Genomic DNA, 16,232 nt, shown 5'->3' with positions numbered 1-16,232 from the left:
AGTGATTCAGATGGGCAGCAAGTCATGCTCCCCTCATTCCTCCAGTTACTTTAAACAGGAAGGTGCACAAGTCCACGCTGCTGCTAACATGAGTATGCAATGAGTCATTTAGCTTCCTTAGTTATACTCCACACATGGAGCTGGAAAGGTTAAATGGAGGAAACAACTTTTGATGGGGCCCTTTGCAGACAGAACAAGTGGGCTTGTGTGTGCACGTGTGGCTCAAGTGGACTTGTCTGCAGGTGAGCCTTTGCAACCTCACTGTATTGTTACAAAGGCGGGGTTAGGGGGAAGAGACCATGTGTCAGGATTGACCAAAAAAAAAATAAAGGGGAGGGAGGGTGCATTTTTTAAAGCTCTCTCCAAGAAAGGGAAAGCAGGCCCCTTTGGAGAAGACTCCATTTCATGGAAGTTTTTATCATTTTTACTATGCAGTCTTCTGAACAAAAGGCATCTACGATACTGGGCAATCTTGTAAAGGAACATCACTGTTTCAAAATTAAATTCTGTCCAAACAGAAACACACCAAAACAGAACAACTTTCACTCCACATATGCACAGGTATAGCAGGTAACTCTAATATATTACTCACATTATCGTTTACCTTATCCGGAGTCATCAGCACAGTAGGATCACTTTTTATTCCAGACTGATGAATGTTAACAAACATTCCTGACTCCAGCAGACCTGTTGACCTGACACCAATAGGATACAGTTTAATTTGCTGGGCAATACAGAAAACACTTTTGCTCAAGTCCTTTTGAGCAGGATTTACATACCTTGCTGTTTCATTGTCTGTAACAAAAGTTGGTGTTGCAGCCAGTGGACTCCGTAGATCTTTCCGAATGTAGATTTTTTCTGTAGAAGCTGCACAGTTTGAAGATTTTTCTCTGGACACTTCAATAGGTTTCCTCTCACACTGAACAGCTAACAGAGCAGCACACAACTATTAAGTCACATCACAAATTACCGTCTAAGATATAATAATACTTTTTTTTCTCTTTACTCATTCTGCAATTTCAAAAACGATGCTGAGAATTTAGAGGTGCCATTTTAAAAAGCAACCCAATTAGCTAACCATAACCGAACTTCCACAATCTTTTACAGAAAACAGGTCTAATGACTTAAAAGTATATAACCAACGTAACAAATTCTTTTAATATAAAGCATATCTCGCGTAGCATGCACTTTAACACAGCTGCTAGCTAGAATGGTCTCCTGGTCCCAGATTGACACTGCTTTCCCAGACTTACAGTCCTGTTTCATCCCGAAGGCGATGCATCTCTGCAGGCGACAGTACTGACACCGATTCCGGTGGTGCTTGTTGATGACACAGTCCTTTGTTCCTCGGCACGAATAAACTAAATTCTTTCGGATACTCCTCTTAAAGAAGCCTTTGCAGCCCTCGCACGTTACTGCTCCGTAGTGACGCCCTAGGTACAGTGCAGCATAAAGCAAGAGAGTAGTTTTATACCAGTGATATCTTTTCTCTTCTAAGGTTTATATTTATTCAGAATAAAGTATGATTTTACACAGAAAAAGGAACAATCTTATTTTTTCCACAGCTCACTAATTTTAAAATATTACTTGTGCCTATAAAGCCATTCAAAAAAAGTCATGTTTCCAATTTAAGGCGCTTATAAAATTTATCCTGTATAAGTAGGAAAATCACTAAACTGCTTATTATTTTCTTGCTGAATTTATTGACAGAAAGGTTAAAAAAGCTCAAGAAAACAGGTACTTAAGAACATAGGAGAAACTCTTAATTTACACATACTAAGTAATTTTTCAGGTTTCAGCAACATGGAAACTGCATACAAACTATAAAGAAAGATCACTGATAAACATTCAAAACTTAATGTAGGGGCTTCAAGGCTTGTTTTTGAACTAGGTAGGGCATATTGCAGAGATAAATCTGAATTATGAACTTATTTACAGAAAAATATATTTTTAGACCTTTTCCCCACAAACATCTTTATAGATAGCTCAATCACATCTGCTGGATGTTTCAAGAAATTCTAGCAGGCTTCCTAGATTCCTTTATCACATACACGCTTGCAAACTGTTTTATAGATCAAGAAAAACCTTAAACTGTTCTTATGAAGTTGCGCAACTAAAAAAAGTAAAAATAAATAAATACCCGATGCCTTGTCTCCGCATACGACACACAGGTCAAACACTTTATTTAGAGCCTGTTCAGTGGAAGAGTTGTCTGTTAAGATCTGAAAAAAAAGTACAAATAATTTCAATTTTCTTTGTCCTGATACCAAGATAGATTAAAATAAATTTGGTGCTTCTGGTTTTCCTCTAAGGTAAAGGTCTAAATCTATAAAGTAAGAGGTTTTCTCCACTACACTTTACAGTCTGCATGGATGGAAAGGAGCTACATGCCACTGCGTTCCCATTCAGGATGGGGTAAAAGTTTTACTTGTAAACTTCCTGAGATTTCTTTAAAAAAATTGAATATTTTAAAATGTATTTAGAAATACATTTAGTATCTGCATACTCTTACCTTTTGTTCACTTTTGTGTTTAGAGAAAACTCGCATATCCTAAAGACTTGGTTGTAGTGCCAAAGAGGCTGAAGCACTAAACAAAAAATCATTTGTGGAAGCCAATAATCCTGCGTTCAGCACTGTTAATTCACCCTAACCCATAAATGGTGGGCCAACAGAAAATGCATTCTGAAAACAGCACCATTAACCATCAAGCAGCATATAGTCTGGTGTTCAGTAACTGCTTGATATTATTACAGTATTCTGGTCTTTCCTTGTTAATTTATCTCTAAAACCTGGACATCTTTGTTAGCGCATAATCTTCAATCCACAGCTCCTCGGAGAAGGCACAACAGCCATCGGTTTGATCTTTTAAAATTTTATCATGCTGAGTCATAAATAAAGCACAACTAGAATTAAATTTTCAAAAGGAAAACACACACGATCACATAAGTGACAATCAAACATCATCTGGAGATGAATGTAAAACAGAAAAGGGCAAATTTTCTTCCAACTGAAAAGTGATATAAATGGACAATTTTAAGTTTCTAACTTCTAATGCATCTTAACGAAAAGGCTGACTTCTTCCTGCTTTGCGTATTCAAAGCAGAGTCTCTGATAAAGAGAAAGGTATTGAAGAAGTACCATATGCTCTGTTGAGGAAACTAAAATTTATCTTTTTTAGAACATGTTGACAATCTCACAAACTGTACATTTAGCTACTTTAACAATCATTATTTCTTTCTAGTTAGCTTTTAGTAACAATACTCTCACAAATTCATTTAACTTTTTAAAAAATATGCTTGTTGAGTTAATAGAAAATCAACCTTTCATTCCTTCTTAATTTCCATTACTACCAATAGATATGTTCAAGACATGATATCAAATACATTTCTAAGTCCTTCCATAGATGAAACCTTCACAGAAATGTAAAGATTCACCTAAGTAAGAACTACAGAATGTGGCCCATGAGGAGACGATAACCTCAGACTCCACAAACTCATCACTGACCTTGAATACATAGAATAAGAATTGCTGATAAAGGTGATGAGGAGCCACTGGCAGGGAAAAAAGACAACGAGAGGAAAGGCCGTGCAAAATAAGTGCAGGAAAAGACAAGGTGCAACGAGGAAGAAGTTTTGTGCATAGCAAATGGAAGGGACTGCAAAGTGAAGGTTACAGATTAAAAAAAAAAAATGCAAAACTGAAGATGAAAAGAGAAAAATACGAAAAAGGCCAAGGCGCATGCAGCTGAGTAAGAAACACTATTTCATCAAGACTAAGAGGAAAATAAAATAAAATGAACAAAGAAAATAAAATAAAACCCTACCAACACATCTGAACTGACCAAAGAACAAAGTAACAGAGCTAATGGGACACTGTTGCCTCTCAAGCTGTCCTATTTTGCCCAAATTGTACAACTAGAACTGGAGCTTTGAGTTGATCATTCTGATTTTCCCTACTCTGGAAACTTGCATTTTTAAGTAAGTGTGATACACTTCTTATTTCTCATCTTTTAGGTTGTCTTTGAAAATAACTTTCTACAAGGGGTCCTAGATACCACATCCCACTGGTTTATGTTGCTGTTGAGGCTTACTTAGGATACAACGTATGACACTACAACAGATTGACTTCTGCTATTGCTTCCATACTCACGGCAAACAAATTCCGAATCAGAATTACTTGGAGCAAAAAATGTGTATATCCATTTGCAAAGATTTGCTGGTTTCAAAAATATGTAATACACAACAGAGTTATGCTTCAAGCTTGTACATGTGGGTAGTTACTCAGAGATGACTGGCTCCCACACAAGTAGAAACTAAACGATCAGAAGATTCCATTTTTGAAAAAAAGATTTCTTGATGTAGGGTAAAAATGGAGATTTACAAGAACAGAATCCTTCGTTGCTTTTTCTCATAGTGCAAGAGACACCTAATAAAGTATTTCTCAGAAGATAAATCAATCTTAAAGTAAATAATCTTTGCACAACATAGAATTACACCACAGAATTTATAGGTGTAGGATATTGTGCAGACCAAAGCATAAAAGGTTTGTGTACGTAATAAAAATTTTATTAAATAGTTAATTAACGGATCGAGAGACAGATATTAAATGTGGTGGTCTCACTATAAGCTCCAAACTGGGAGGCCTCTCCAAGCCTGCCTAGACTAGGAACATGCCCAGAAGCACTACTATTTACTTGTCCTATTTTTTAACATCTTCCCTTTGGCATATGTTTGAAAACGGACTAAATGGACTGGTGCTGTAACAGTCCCCATGACGCCTGGCCTAGCACACACTGTTTTAACAGCAGCATCAATGTACGTGGACAAATCAGCAGTCAACGAGCAGGCTTTGTTCTCGTGTGCCGAGGCGTCTGCGCAGCCTTTGTGCTTCCAAGTGGGACCCCCGAGTGCTCCTCCGGGCATGACGTGGCCCAGGAGACTCCCAAGGGAGAGGGCAGGGCTGGGGCGGCAGCGCGCACCGTCCGCGCGCGAGCAGGGAGCACCGGGGGCTTCTCTGCGGAGTCCCAACCCTGACACAGCCCCCAGCACGCGGCCGCGCTCCAAAGCTGCCTCTGCAGAACCATCCCCACGGGCGAACAGCAGCGGCAACGGTGTGCGAGGAGGAAACCGAGAGGAAAAACATGGCGAGTGATAAAGGCAAGGGAGAGGAGAGCAAGTTTTCAATGATATCTGAAAACAGATGGAGACTCAATGAAGCAGTAAGAAGGACTGTCAGGATGGCAGGAGCTGGAAATGACAAAAAACAACAACAGTCTTTCTAACCTCATGAGCCAGGGTATAAAATTAAAAAGCAATAAATTTACAAAAAAGCAACTTGTTTTCTTCATAATTTCTAAGCATTCGTGCCATGTCCTAATGCAAGGAAAAATATATAGTTTAAAAAAAAAGGTCAAAAAAGGAGATCCCAGACATATTTAGAAATAAAACATCTCTTCTTATCCCATTTGAACCAATATTAGGAAATAAAGTGGATTCTCTACCTGGATGTGCTGTGCAGATATATCAGGGGATGCAAAAAACAGTTGGTTGACACCTGCAGCATCTGGAGTTGCTAGGAAAACTTTTCCTGGAGTGGAATCTTGTCTGGCAAGGATCACCTTGCTCGGGGTAGAGCCATCATGATTTGTTAGGATGAACTGCTTGCCTGCTGAGCTCTGATCGAGGGCTGTAACAATCTGAATCTTCTGGCCCGTCTGCTGATCTGTGACAATCTAACAATACATTCATCTCAAAATGTTATGGTAGTTTAAGTTCACTCTTAGGACCCGGCCTAGGCTCTGAAGAAAATGGGATTTTCGCCCTCAGCATTTGCAAAGCAGGAGCATCTCCCCCTCTGTCACACCAGAGTTAAGGAAACTCGGGCAAAACCGTGGATTTTCCCTTTCATTTTCAACATGCCCCAGGCATAGGCGTTCGAAGCCAAAACGTGAATTCACACTGAGGTGTCCTCACACGGCCTGCAGTTCTAGAGCAGCCCTCGGCGCTGTGGCAGCCCAGGCCCGAGGCAGGGCTGAGGCTGGGCCCTCGGAGCCGGCATCCGGAGCCATCCTATCGCCTCCCTGCGGATTCCGGCGCTCGGCACCTCCCGCATTCGGATGCCCGGCAAGCAACTCTCTATTACCCAGCTGCACCCTTACTCTCAAGTGGAAGAAATAAGCATTAGACAACAAGAAAAGCAATAATCTTGTTTCACTTGTACATCGATTTTAGGCTTTAGTTTCCTGCATATACAAATTCCAAAACAAATAAGTATTAGCTCTCTGCCATTTTCCCTTAATGGAAAACTTGATTTCATAATTTTCATTTCATAATAGAAAACAAGTCTACATTACTTTTTCCATTTCATCTCTATTTTCAAGCACAAATACAGCTATTACTATTCATTTTTTGCCCTTTGCCCATCATTAAACTCCTTTTTTTTGTTATTGTTTTAGGAGTGAAGAGTTTGTCAGTTTATAACTGCCAAAGACAATAGTTAAGATTACACCTCTCCTCCACTAAAATCTCACTCCCTGTCTATTTTAATCACTCCCTGTCTATCTCCATAGGAAAGTCCATGCCAAAAAACTGCCTTGTTAATTCTGAAGACCAAGGAGAAACGCTCTGCAAACTATTTCCTACAAGCTACTTTTAAATCACAAACCAGTGAAACGAGTTCAATGTAAAAGTTTTAATAACCAAACATAAATGCATATCACTCTATTCCTAAAGCTTTCATGGTCCTAATTATTTATTTATTACAAATTATTAAATATTATTATGCCTTCATGAGCTGCTGTATTTTATCAGTGTAACAAGCCCATTTGAGCCAAAATAAAAGTATTTTTTGATTGTCTAGGTTAAACTCTGAACACAGATGAGAATTTACACCATGTCTGAAACAATATGCTTTCCTATAGAAGTCCATGTCCATATTTCACTCGCAGGTAATTACAGCAGGATGGCAGGCAGAATAACCATTGATAATTCATAAATTTCATTTCAAATAGTGTCCAAATTCAAGGGGCTTCCTGGCAATCTAGGGTAACGCCCAAGCGGATTCTGCTGCATAATGTAGTAGAAACCTAGAGATTTAACTGTTATTTTACCCACACAAAGGTATGTAATCTACACAAGTGCCTTCTGCAGCTCAGAAACATTCGGCACCTGAAGGAGGCACAACAGAAAGCAGTTTATGCTATTAAGAACAGTCTGCAGTTGGCCTCTGGTGGACACATACCTGCAAAAACTCCAATTAAATCACAAACAGACTTTCAAAGTAGAGCTGGCCATCAAAGTGCAAGTTGTGAATGCACAGTAATGAGGCGAAAAAAAAATCACTGTTCCTTTCAAGGGATCCATCAGGGTTTGATGACAACACATTATTTTTCCTAGTAATGTCAAACTCGATGTTGCCATAGGGATTATATTATAAAATAGAAGCATAATAATTCTGTATTGTCTTCTTAAAAAAATATATTTTCTTCGTGTCTTTCATTTTAGTATCTTGATGGTGGTGAAAGATACTTTAATTTTATTTTATAGCTTTCTAAGTCCTTTTTTAAGAAGTCTTGATCGCTATTTGAATATTGTTTCAATAAATGGTTTACCTAGATAAGCCAATGTTTGTGTTTTAGAAAAAAAGTTTCTAAACATACAGAGTCCACTAGTTTATAACAAAACTCGTTTTGAACAGAAATGTCCATTTAGGAATAAATGTGGCAATCAACTTTTATCCTCAAACCCAAAAAGTTAAAGTTCCCTAAAAAGAGGGACTAGTGAAACGTGTTTTGAAGAATCTTTTACTGAGCATTTTATATTTCAATACATCACAAAAAGGAAGAGATAGTAACTGAAATTATAAACTCCAAACAAACTATTTTAACATATTCATTTTGAACATCTTATTAAACTCTATGTATTGCTCCTACAAGCAATTTACTTTTAACTACGATTTCTTGGCTTTTCGCCAAGTTTTCATTACTAAATTCTCCCTCACATGTAATTTATTACTATTTATAGTGCCACCACGTTTGTAGCGCCTGCTGCGGGAGGTCTCCTGCTCTGCTAAGTGTTGTTCCACACGTACCAAGAGACAACCCCTGTCCCAAAGAGCTCACTACCCATTTTGAAGCAAGAATCAATGAGTGCGGTGAGAAAAGAACCAGGACAAGGTAGCTGTGAAACATGGGATCTTCCAGAGCTACCTGAGATGATGAAAATTATATAAAGGCCCCTGAAAAACAACAACCCTCAGAAATACGATTCTTCCATGTTCATCAGATTTGCAGTAGTGGAGTCCCTACCCAAAAGTAGTCCTCTCTTCCCTGCATCAGTGGCTGCCACACAAGGGTTCAAAAGCCTCCAACTAGCTTTGTCTTGCTGCTCAAAAATAAAGGCTCGCTGTTTTAGCACTGTCCCACAACCAGATCCCAACAAAGAGATTACATTAAATGGCTTCCATTACAAGGGGCATTACAGCTTACACAGGTTTGGATGGGGAAAAACAGAAGAAAGGAGACACCAATTATTAACACAAATTGGTTTTTCAAAGGCACGGCTGTACAAAAAGTAAAGGCTAACAGAAAAGTCTTGGAGGTAACTGAACAAATAAGGATCTGCTGGATAGGTTAAGACTGGCACCATGAGTAAGCATACAGGCAGAGAGGTGATAAAATAAAAGAAAACATCATGTATGGGGCAGCTAAAAGCAGCCCTGGGAGGTAGCACAAAGCTTGAACACAATGCACTGAAGCAGGAAAAACCAACAAAAACACTGAGAAGTGAAGTGGCAGAAGCAAAAGCAGCCAAGACTATGCTGGCAGCTGGCTCACCTGAAGCATCTCTGAGCAACAACAGAGATCTGAGAACACTTTAAAATTTATTCTGCATTTGATATTTTTCTATAAGAGGAAATTTAAAAAACAAAATGCTTGCAGGGACTTGCATTGTCTTCCAAGGGATGAAAAGTAGGTTCCTATTTCCCAAATTCTCCTCACCTCCTTATCCATACATCTGTGTTGATTACAGTTTAACTATCTGCCCTGCTAAAAAACTTCCTGCTCTTCACTGAATTCAGAAGGAGATTATTATCTCACCAGGCTGCGAAGTAGCATAGTGGGATGTATAACATTGGCTGGGACAGTCAACAAACATCCTTTAATGTACTTCCCGGGCCCTTGTTTCCAGTACTTTTTATGAGCTGCACCAATATACCAAATAAAATAAATAAAAAAGAATTGTACACAAAAACTGACAGAAAGCAACACCCCATCCCTGCTTGCAGAACACCCTGGACGAGGCATACCTGTATGCGCTGCGGTAACGAGAGGCCGGAATCTGCAGGGACAATCTGTATCCGTTGTGCCGAGCCATCCATTAGTGTTTGTGTAACAGCTTCTCGGGAATGGGTAATCTAGAAGCAAGAAACAAACACAAAGGACTGACGAAACGGATGTACTACAGTATGACCATACCGTTTCATCACTTTTGATTTTTCTGCCAAAGGCTTTGGTAAGTGTGATACTTTTACTGCACGCATAATGCAAACACTTGTGATCTGATTTAATAGCCTAACTTTGCAGATTAGAAAATTCTACTAATTTCAATCTCTTAAAGCCATTTTTGAATACCTTCCAACACAAAATTGAGAAACATGTCTGGCAGAACTATCCATTGTTGACAAATCCCCATAATTGAATTTTTTTTGAATTGTAATTGCTGATGGTGCTGGCCTTTTTTCACTGCTGGCCACCGACAGAACTAGAGGAAACGGCCGGAAACTGAAGCATCAAAAGTTCCACAGGAGCCTAAGGAAAAATTTCTTGACAGTGAGGGTGACAGAGCACTGGAACAGGCTGCCCAGAGAGGTTGTGGAGTCTCCTTCTCTGGAGATCTTCAAAACCCGCTTGGACGCAGTCCTGTGCCACGTGCTCTAGGTGACCCTGCGTGTGCAGGGGGGTTGGACTAGATGACCTCTAGAGATCCCTTCCAACCTTAAGCAGTCTATGATTCTATATATCTGAGAGAGATACCCAGCAGAATGTCTTTTATCAAATCTGTGCCACATTTGCACTAACGTGTTTTACCTTAATGCCAGGGTACGGTTTAGCAACTGGCCGAAAGCCGGGCTGCTCTTGCAGTATTAGCTTCCCAATTTTGCTGCTCATACCCTCATGTATGTGCTTAGCACCAGCACAAGGGATGTAGCAGCGAGTGCGGGAAGGGGACAGGTGGTGGGGAAGACTTCCCCGACGCAGAGATACCAACTCCCACCGGCCCAAGGCCATTTTGCACCTCCACCCAGACAGGCGTTACTTTTGGCACTAGTCTCAGCCCCTCTAGTCACCTGCTGCCCTTCCTTTAGCTTGTCAGGCAAAATTGGTCGTTCAGTTAGGCAAGGATCAGCACTAGGGCTCGGCAAAGCCAAAGACGGACGGAGGCTGTTCTTAACCCAGACCAAACCTTCAACCCAGGAGCTCTCAACATCAGGACGCATCCGAACAAACGCATGGGTGGGATTAGGCTGCCAGCAGAACCACCTGTTAAACTACTGTCCAAGACGTTTTTGAACGCCAATTTCTAAAAGTTTAAGGTTTTCATAGCTACTAATACAGTCAGTATTCCAACAGCTCATCTAGTTCTTTGCTTAGTAGTAAAGGACAAGAAGAGTCCCTTACACAGCAAAATCTGGAGCTTACAACGCACGAGAGCACAAAAATCCTGCCTCGGCCTCTCAAGCGATGAGTGGTGACCAACAGGCACTCAGGGTTTTGTGCAACTTACTCCTTGCTTTACAAAATTAGCTACGTATCCCAGGACTAGATTACACCTGGAAGGAGCAAGTGTCAAGATCTGTGTGTTGCAGAAGGTAAAACTGCTCATCATTCCCACAAAGTGTCTGCTTGGTAGTTGGCTTCTATAAAGTATAAAAGTTTTTATTGAGGTTAAAAAAAAACACACACACACACACTCACAATAATTTCATATTTTAAAATGCTTCACTAACAAGAATTAGCATGATAAAAAATCAAAACTACATTGCAGAACAATTATGATGATTATTTTAATGAGACATAGGAGCATTTTCCATTTTTCAGGAAACAAAAAACCCGTTTTATCATCCTTCGTGTTTTGCTTGCATCAGTTAAATTCAATTAAAGCCATTTCAACATTCAAGGGTTTACAAGTGCTACTAAAAATACTTTCCACAGAGTTTCAACTACGGTTTTCAAAGCTCACATTGATGAGGAACTTTGCCAAGCAGATAACTAGTTAAAGACTTCAGGTCAACCCTGGGTAGGAATGACTGGCATAAATATAAATGCAATAGAGAGAAATGTCTCTCAGGGACCAAGGTGAATCATAAAACTCCCCATCCTCTTTTCAAGAGGAACACAGACTTCAGCCCGCTTTGACTAACACGCTCTTTTGCACGAAGCAGAACATGCAATACAGCCACACTGAGACCTCCCCAAAGAAACATATCACGCAGACAAAACCACAGCAGACACTCTGCTGCCTGTGAGGGGAGGAGGGAGAGAGTGACTGCTCCACCCACGCGTGTGACACTCCTGGCCTTCGAGGTAGCTGCACCAATTCAGATGCTACAATAATGACAGGCGTCAGAATTCATAAAAAAAGGACCAACACTCTCCACCTTTTTGTTCAAAATCACGACTGAAAGGAACTAAAAAATCACTTGAAAGATAACTGTGTACCACACCAAACTGGAAACCAGGAGTGGATGTTTCAAGCTACTCAATATTATTTTTCTACTTCTATTTACTTAGAAGCAGTACTAAGTACTACGAGGAAACTTTCTAGAGAACTATGTATATACTTATTCACACCTCCAATTTACTTGTGCATGTCCAGACATGCTCCAACTGCACCTCACAGGTCACAGAATATAAAAACAGAAGCTGTCAAAACCAAGAACTGAATCCTTCCCATTTTACAACAAATATCTACTGATGTTTTGCAATGAAGAGCACTGCAAACTTCTACTTAGAAAAGCAGAAAAAAAGAATGACATAAAATGGAGCAAGTGCCTAACTGGAAAGTGGAACTGGGTACTGCAACTCTTTTGACTGCAAATTTGTAACCAGAAGTGAGCAGAGCAATTACTAGGCAAGGAGAGCGCTCTCTGGAGACCAGTACAGGCCTCAAAAGTCCAGCTGAAGAGCCAGCCACTTGCTAGAAGCACTGTTACATTTTCTTTAGCTTAATTTTGGTGGGATAAACTTTGGCAAGAAATATTTTGCTGCACAAATTTTAGACATTTGGACATAGCAAGTTCTTCTAATCTTCCAAGGGAGGGTCTCTTGATTTTCTTTTGTGGCTTTATTTTTTATTATTTATCAGCCTGTATATTTTATTACTCAATGTCTTTTAAATAGGACTCAAAGTTTATGTACCTCTCCCATTTGCTGTTCAATAATTTGATGGGCCAGTTCCTCTATGGTTGTCATGATCGTTAATCACCAGAATTTCCTGTCAAAGAAAGGAAAGAACATGCTTAACATCTGTAACCTCAATAGTAAACATGTCTTGGGGAAAATATAGTCCACCTACATAAAGATCTCCTGCAGAATTTAAAGCTCATTTTTGCCCTAAAAGTACTCACTTAGCTTCCATTTGCAAACTTTGTACACAAGTAACTCCCATAGAAATCTACTATTCTTCCACCAAAGCAACAATCCATTAAGCTCCAAGTGCAGGCAGCAGCGTGGTATTGGCCAGGGCATCTGCAGGGATGCGATTCACATCTTAAAAACTGGAAGCCGGCCAACAACTTTGTTGATACACGGCAAGGAAAAAAAGTACAATTTCTTCTGTGCTTATGTTGATTTTATAGTATTAGCAGGAGTGTTTAAAGATTTATTTTGTAATTAATATAAGACATCATTGGATGCAAAAAAAAACAGATGACTTAACAAAGAACAAACAAGAAAACTAAGTTGACTGTTCTACCACCCATACTGCTAGTGTGATGTGTCCAAATCTTCCCAAGAACTTTGTAGGATTTAGCAGACACTAATTTAACACAGTATTAAGTATTCAGATCAATCTCCATTTGGATCCCTGTCTACAAACATACGTCAGGCAGCATGTAAAACATAAAACAAGTTATGAAGTACCATAAATATTTATTTTTCTGTCAAAAGCTGTATTAAAAACATTATATCTGCCTTTCATATGAGACAAGGATTAAATAATTTGTCTATATACTAAATTTACTTCAACTGCAGACAGTCATAAAGATGTTTAATACTGACAATCATATTCCTGTAAGAATACAAGAATAAATGGTACTGATCTACAATATATATATATTTTTGACACACTATGAAAGTTTTATTTAACAGGCAGCAACAGTATTACCACACAACATGTTAGCATATTAAAGAAAGCAGTCGCATATGTCGAAAAGCAGCTAACAAATACCCTTGACTCTTCATCCTTTCACTTTGCTAGAATTTCTGCTACCCCAGGGATGCCTCTGCTTGCCCAGTCACAGGTACAAAAGGCAGTGCAGCAACCTGGAGACCCCTTGTGCTCTTTGGCAGACAGCTCTGGCTCGAGGACGGTGGGAACCGCAGTCCTTCGAAGCTGCCTGGTTCTACATTAAGCTCCGAGCGACGTGCGAGGGAAGATGCAGACGTGCATGTAAAACTCAAGCCTGAAGCTTACATTTAAAAACATTCACTCCTTGGAAAATCTAACAGATGGCAGCAACTTGGGACAACAGCGGGACACAACCACTACACTTGTGATACACCCCCTGATGAGAAAAAAAAAAATCTTTCTTCTTGTTTTAACTAAAAGACTAGAAAAAAAAATAATATAACGCATTACTTATATGCACCTTGCCAAAAATCTGTTACCTACTTCATTTACAAGAAAGCTCAGTTCCCAAAAAATGAATTCAAGAACTACTCGGTAAGAAACATAGACTTTTGGTGAAGACCACCTCCAGCATTGATAGACATGCACTTCTTGCAGAGTTGTTTCATAAGATCCGACTGTCTTGTTATTGCTATAACAGAAATACTGTGCATACAACAGTATTTTGCCATAAATGAAGAGTAAACAAGTAAAATTCTGAAATTTGGGTCTCATCTCATAAGACAGTCTCATCTCTGCCTTGAGAAGGTTTTGGACTAGAGACCTCCTGAGGTCTCTTCCAACCTGAAATTCTCTGCAATTCTAAAATACACTATTTCTTTCAGTAAGGGGAACACCATGAGTTCCTTGCAATAACAAACAACCAAAAATCATTCTTTAAATAGCTGAAAAATCTCTTCAATGCTTCCACCTAGTTCTACTGTGTTGGTATTTTCAAAAACACAACAAATCTCCTTTCAAACAAAATGTTTGCTTCACTAAACATCTAGTTTGACTATCTAGTTAGCACAACAAAGTTCATTTGGAATAGTTCAATCCAATTTTATCCACTGATAATGATTATAGGCTTTGTATGCCCATCCAGTCAGATGCTACGGTCTGCAATCCATTTTCCACTGTTTTCCAGAAAAAAAAAATCAATACTTTTTTTAAATCAGAAGAGCCATGTCTATAATATTTCCTATAGCTGAGTATAATTTATGACATTCTCAATTTTAGTCATATTTATCAGCACAAGCTACAGTTATTTGACACTAAACACGTCCGTGCTTTGGCAGAATTAGCTTGCTCCAACAAGAACATTAAATTCTAATTATTAGTGCTAGAGCTGTCTTATACTAACTCAGTAATATATGAAAATGAACAATACAGTACAGGGAAAGGATAAGCTTAATTTAATGTTCTCAAAGATTTCAGTCAAATACTGAAAATACTAAACTTGCAAAAACTGGAAAATAACTCGCCCAAGAATTGGCACAAACATTAAGCAAAGAGTCGAGTCCTACCTAGGGTACCTATGGAACTGCAAAATTAAAGCTAAAGATTCTCTGCGCCTATAGTGTTCTCTGCCATATATCTGCACTGAATTAACACAGAGACACGTTAAACACAGAGAAACTCAGAAAATAAAAGATGGGCTGATCTGGTTTCTTCAGGCCTCCTGGATTACTTCAATCACAGTGTTAACAAGCAGGAAGGGTTTTCTCTTTCTAATACCATTTTTTTTTTTAATATTATTGTTTTTATTTTTATTAAATCACCTGATCCACATCTATCCAGCCACCCAAACGGCCAGCCCCAGTCTAGTCCTTGGCCTAAGTTTCAGCCCGTGGTGAAGCTTTATTTTCGTCTGTGCTACGTCTGAGCGCATCGAGAGACCCGGCCTTGCTGTATGAGCGCGCAAGGCCACGGCCGCACGGGCAACGCGCGCCTCCGGCTTCACCCCCTCTCTCCACAGCCGTGAGCCGTGGAAACCATCACGTGAAACCATGTTTCAAGGCTCTGACATCTTTCTACAGCTCTGTAGCCTGTCCAAGCTTGTTCTTAGAGTAAGAAGTTAACATGCAACTTTTTTTTTTGTTGTTGTTGTTTTTTTGGCTTTTATAGATTAATCTGGTGAGTAAATAAGAAAGAGAGGATGAAAAAAGCAACACACAGTATTAAGGATAAAACAGTCATGATGGAAAAGTGGCCCAGTAGTGACTTCATTCCAGAAGCAAAGATACTAGGGAATTAGGTGATTGACAGGGATATGTCTTTTGCCTCACCCCACATTTCTAGGGAGGGAAAATTTTCTATTTATGAGAAATGTAATCATCAAAGCTACTTTTAGAAAGAATGCAAGAAAAACAGTGCTGTTATTTCATAAGAGTTTCACGTGAGTTTATAACTAACTACTATCCCTGCAGTAAAATACCATGCATCACAGACCTTTCCTCTCATTAGCTGATTTTAGTCTACCATGTAATAGATAGTGATCAAATCCCAACAGGAATGGAAATTGCTATCCCTTATAATGATAAAGCTTAGCTTACCTATGGGGAAAAGTTATTTTTGCAAGAAATTTGAAATTAGCAGGGCCCAGCCAGCCTCACAATAACCCCGGCTCCCACCATCCTTAGCAGAGCACCCCGTTCCAGTTGTTCCAGGATATCTTAAGACTTTTCAGGAAATAAAGCATTTTCTCCTGTAACCATAGCACCCTTCTCTTTTCAAAATCCTTAAAATATCTGATGCTACATTTACTGTCTTCTCGCTTTCGAAAGGCTGCTTCAATTTCATCAGCCTCTAGCCTTGCCCTGCCCCGTTACACCTCATTTTCT

General features: G+C 39.4%; 1 protein-coding gene across 4 annotated transcripts in view; it reads right to left on the bottom strand.

Moving 5' to 3' along the window:
* The window catches only part of NR2C1 (nuclear receptor subfamily 2 group C member 1), a 31,974-nt gene extending 19,365 nt beyond the window's left edge, over nucleotides 1–12,609 (bottom strand). Inside the window, exons 1-7 of one of the 4 annotated variants that reach the window (XM_088532887.1) lie at nucleotides 12,420–12,609; nucleotides 9,308–9,415; nucleotides 5,502–5,732; nucleotides 2,141–2,222; nucleotides 1,254–1,433; nucleotides 780–927; nucleotides 593–695 (exon numbers count right to left, since the gene is read on the bottom strand). In XM_088532887.1, coding sequence (XP_088389013.1) covers nucleotides 593–695; nucleotides 780–927; nucleotides 1,254–1,433; nucleotides 2,141–2,222; nucleotides 5,502–5,732; nucleotides 9,308–9,415; nucleotides 12,420–12,473 — 906 coding nt within the window. In that variant the 5' untranslated portion in view covers nucleotides 12,474–12,609. The remainder of the gene's footprint in view (nucleotides 1–592; nucleotides 696–779; nucleotides 928–1,253; nucleotides 1,434–2,140; nucleotides 2,223–5,501; nucleotides 5,733–9,307; nucleotides 9,416–12,419) is intronic. The other 3 variants (XM_088532888.1, XM_088532889.1, XM_088532890.1) reach the window with 3 other exon arrangements.
* Between the last annotated feature and the right edge of the window lie 3,623 nt (nucleotides 12,610–16,232).

This window comes from Tinamus guttatus, unplaced genomic scaffold (assembly GCF_059628265.1).
Source record: "Tinamus guttatus ecotype Peru unplaced genomic scaffold, ASM5962826v1 Tinamus_guttatus_pri_ptg000472l, whole genome shotgun sequence".
NCBI classification, from domain to species: Eukaryota; Metazoa; Chordata; class Aves; order Tinamiformes; family Tinamidae; genus Tinamus; species Tinamus guttatus.
This window is presented reverse-complemented; position numbering and strand designations above follow the sequence as displayed.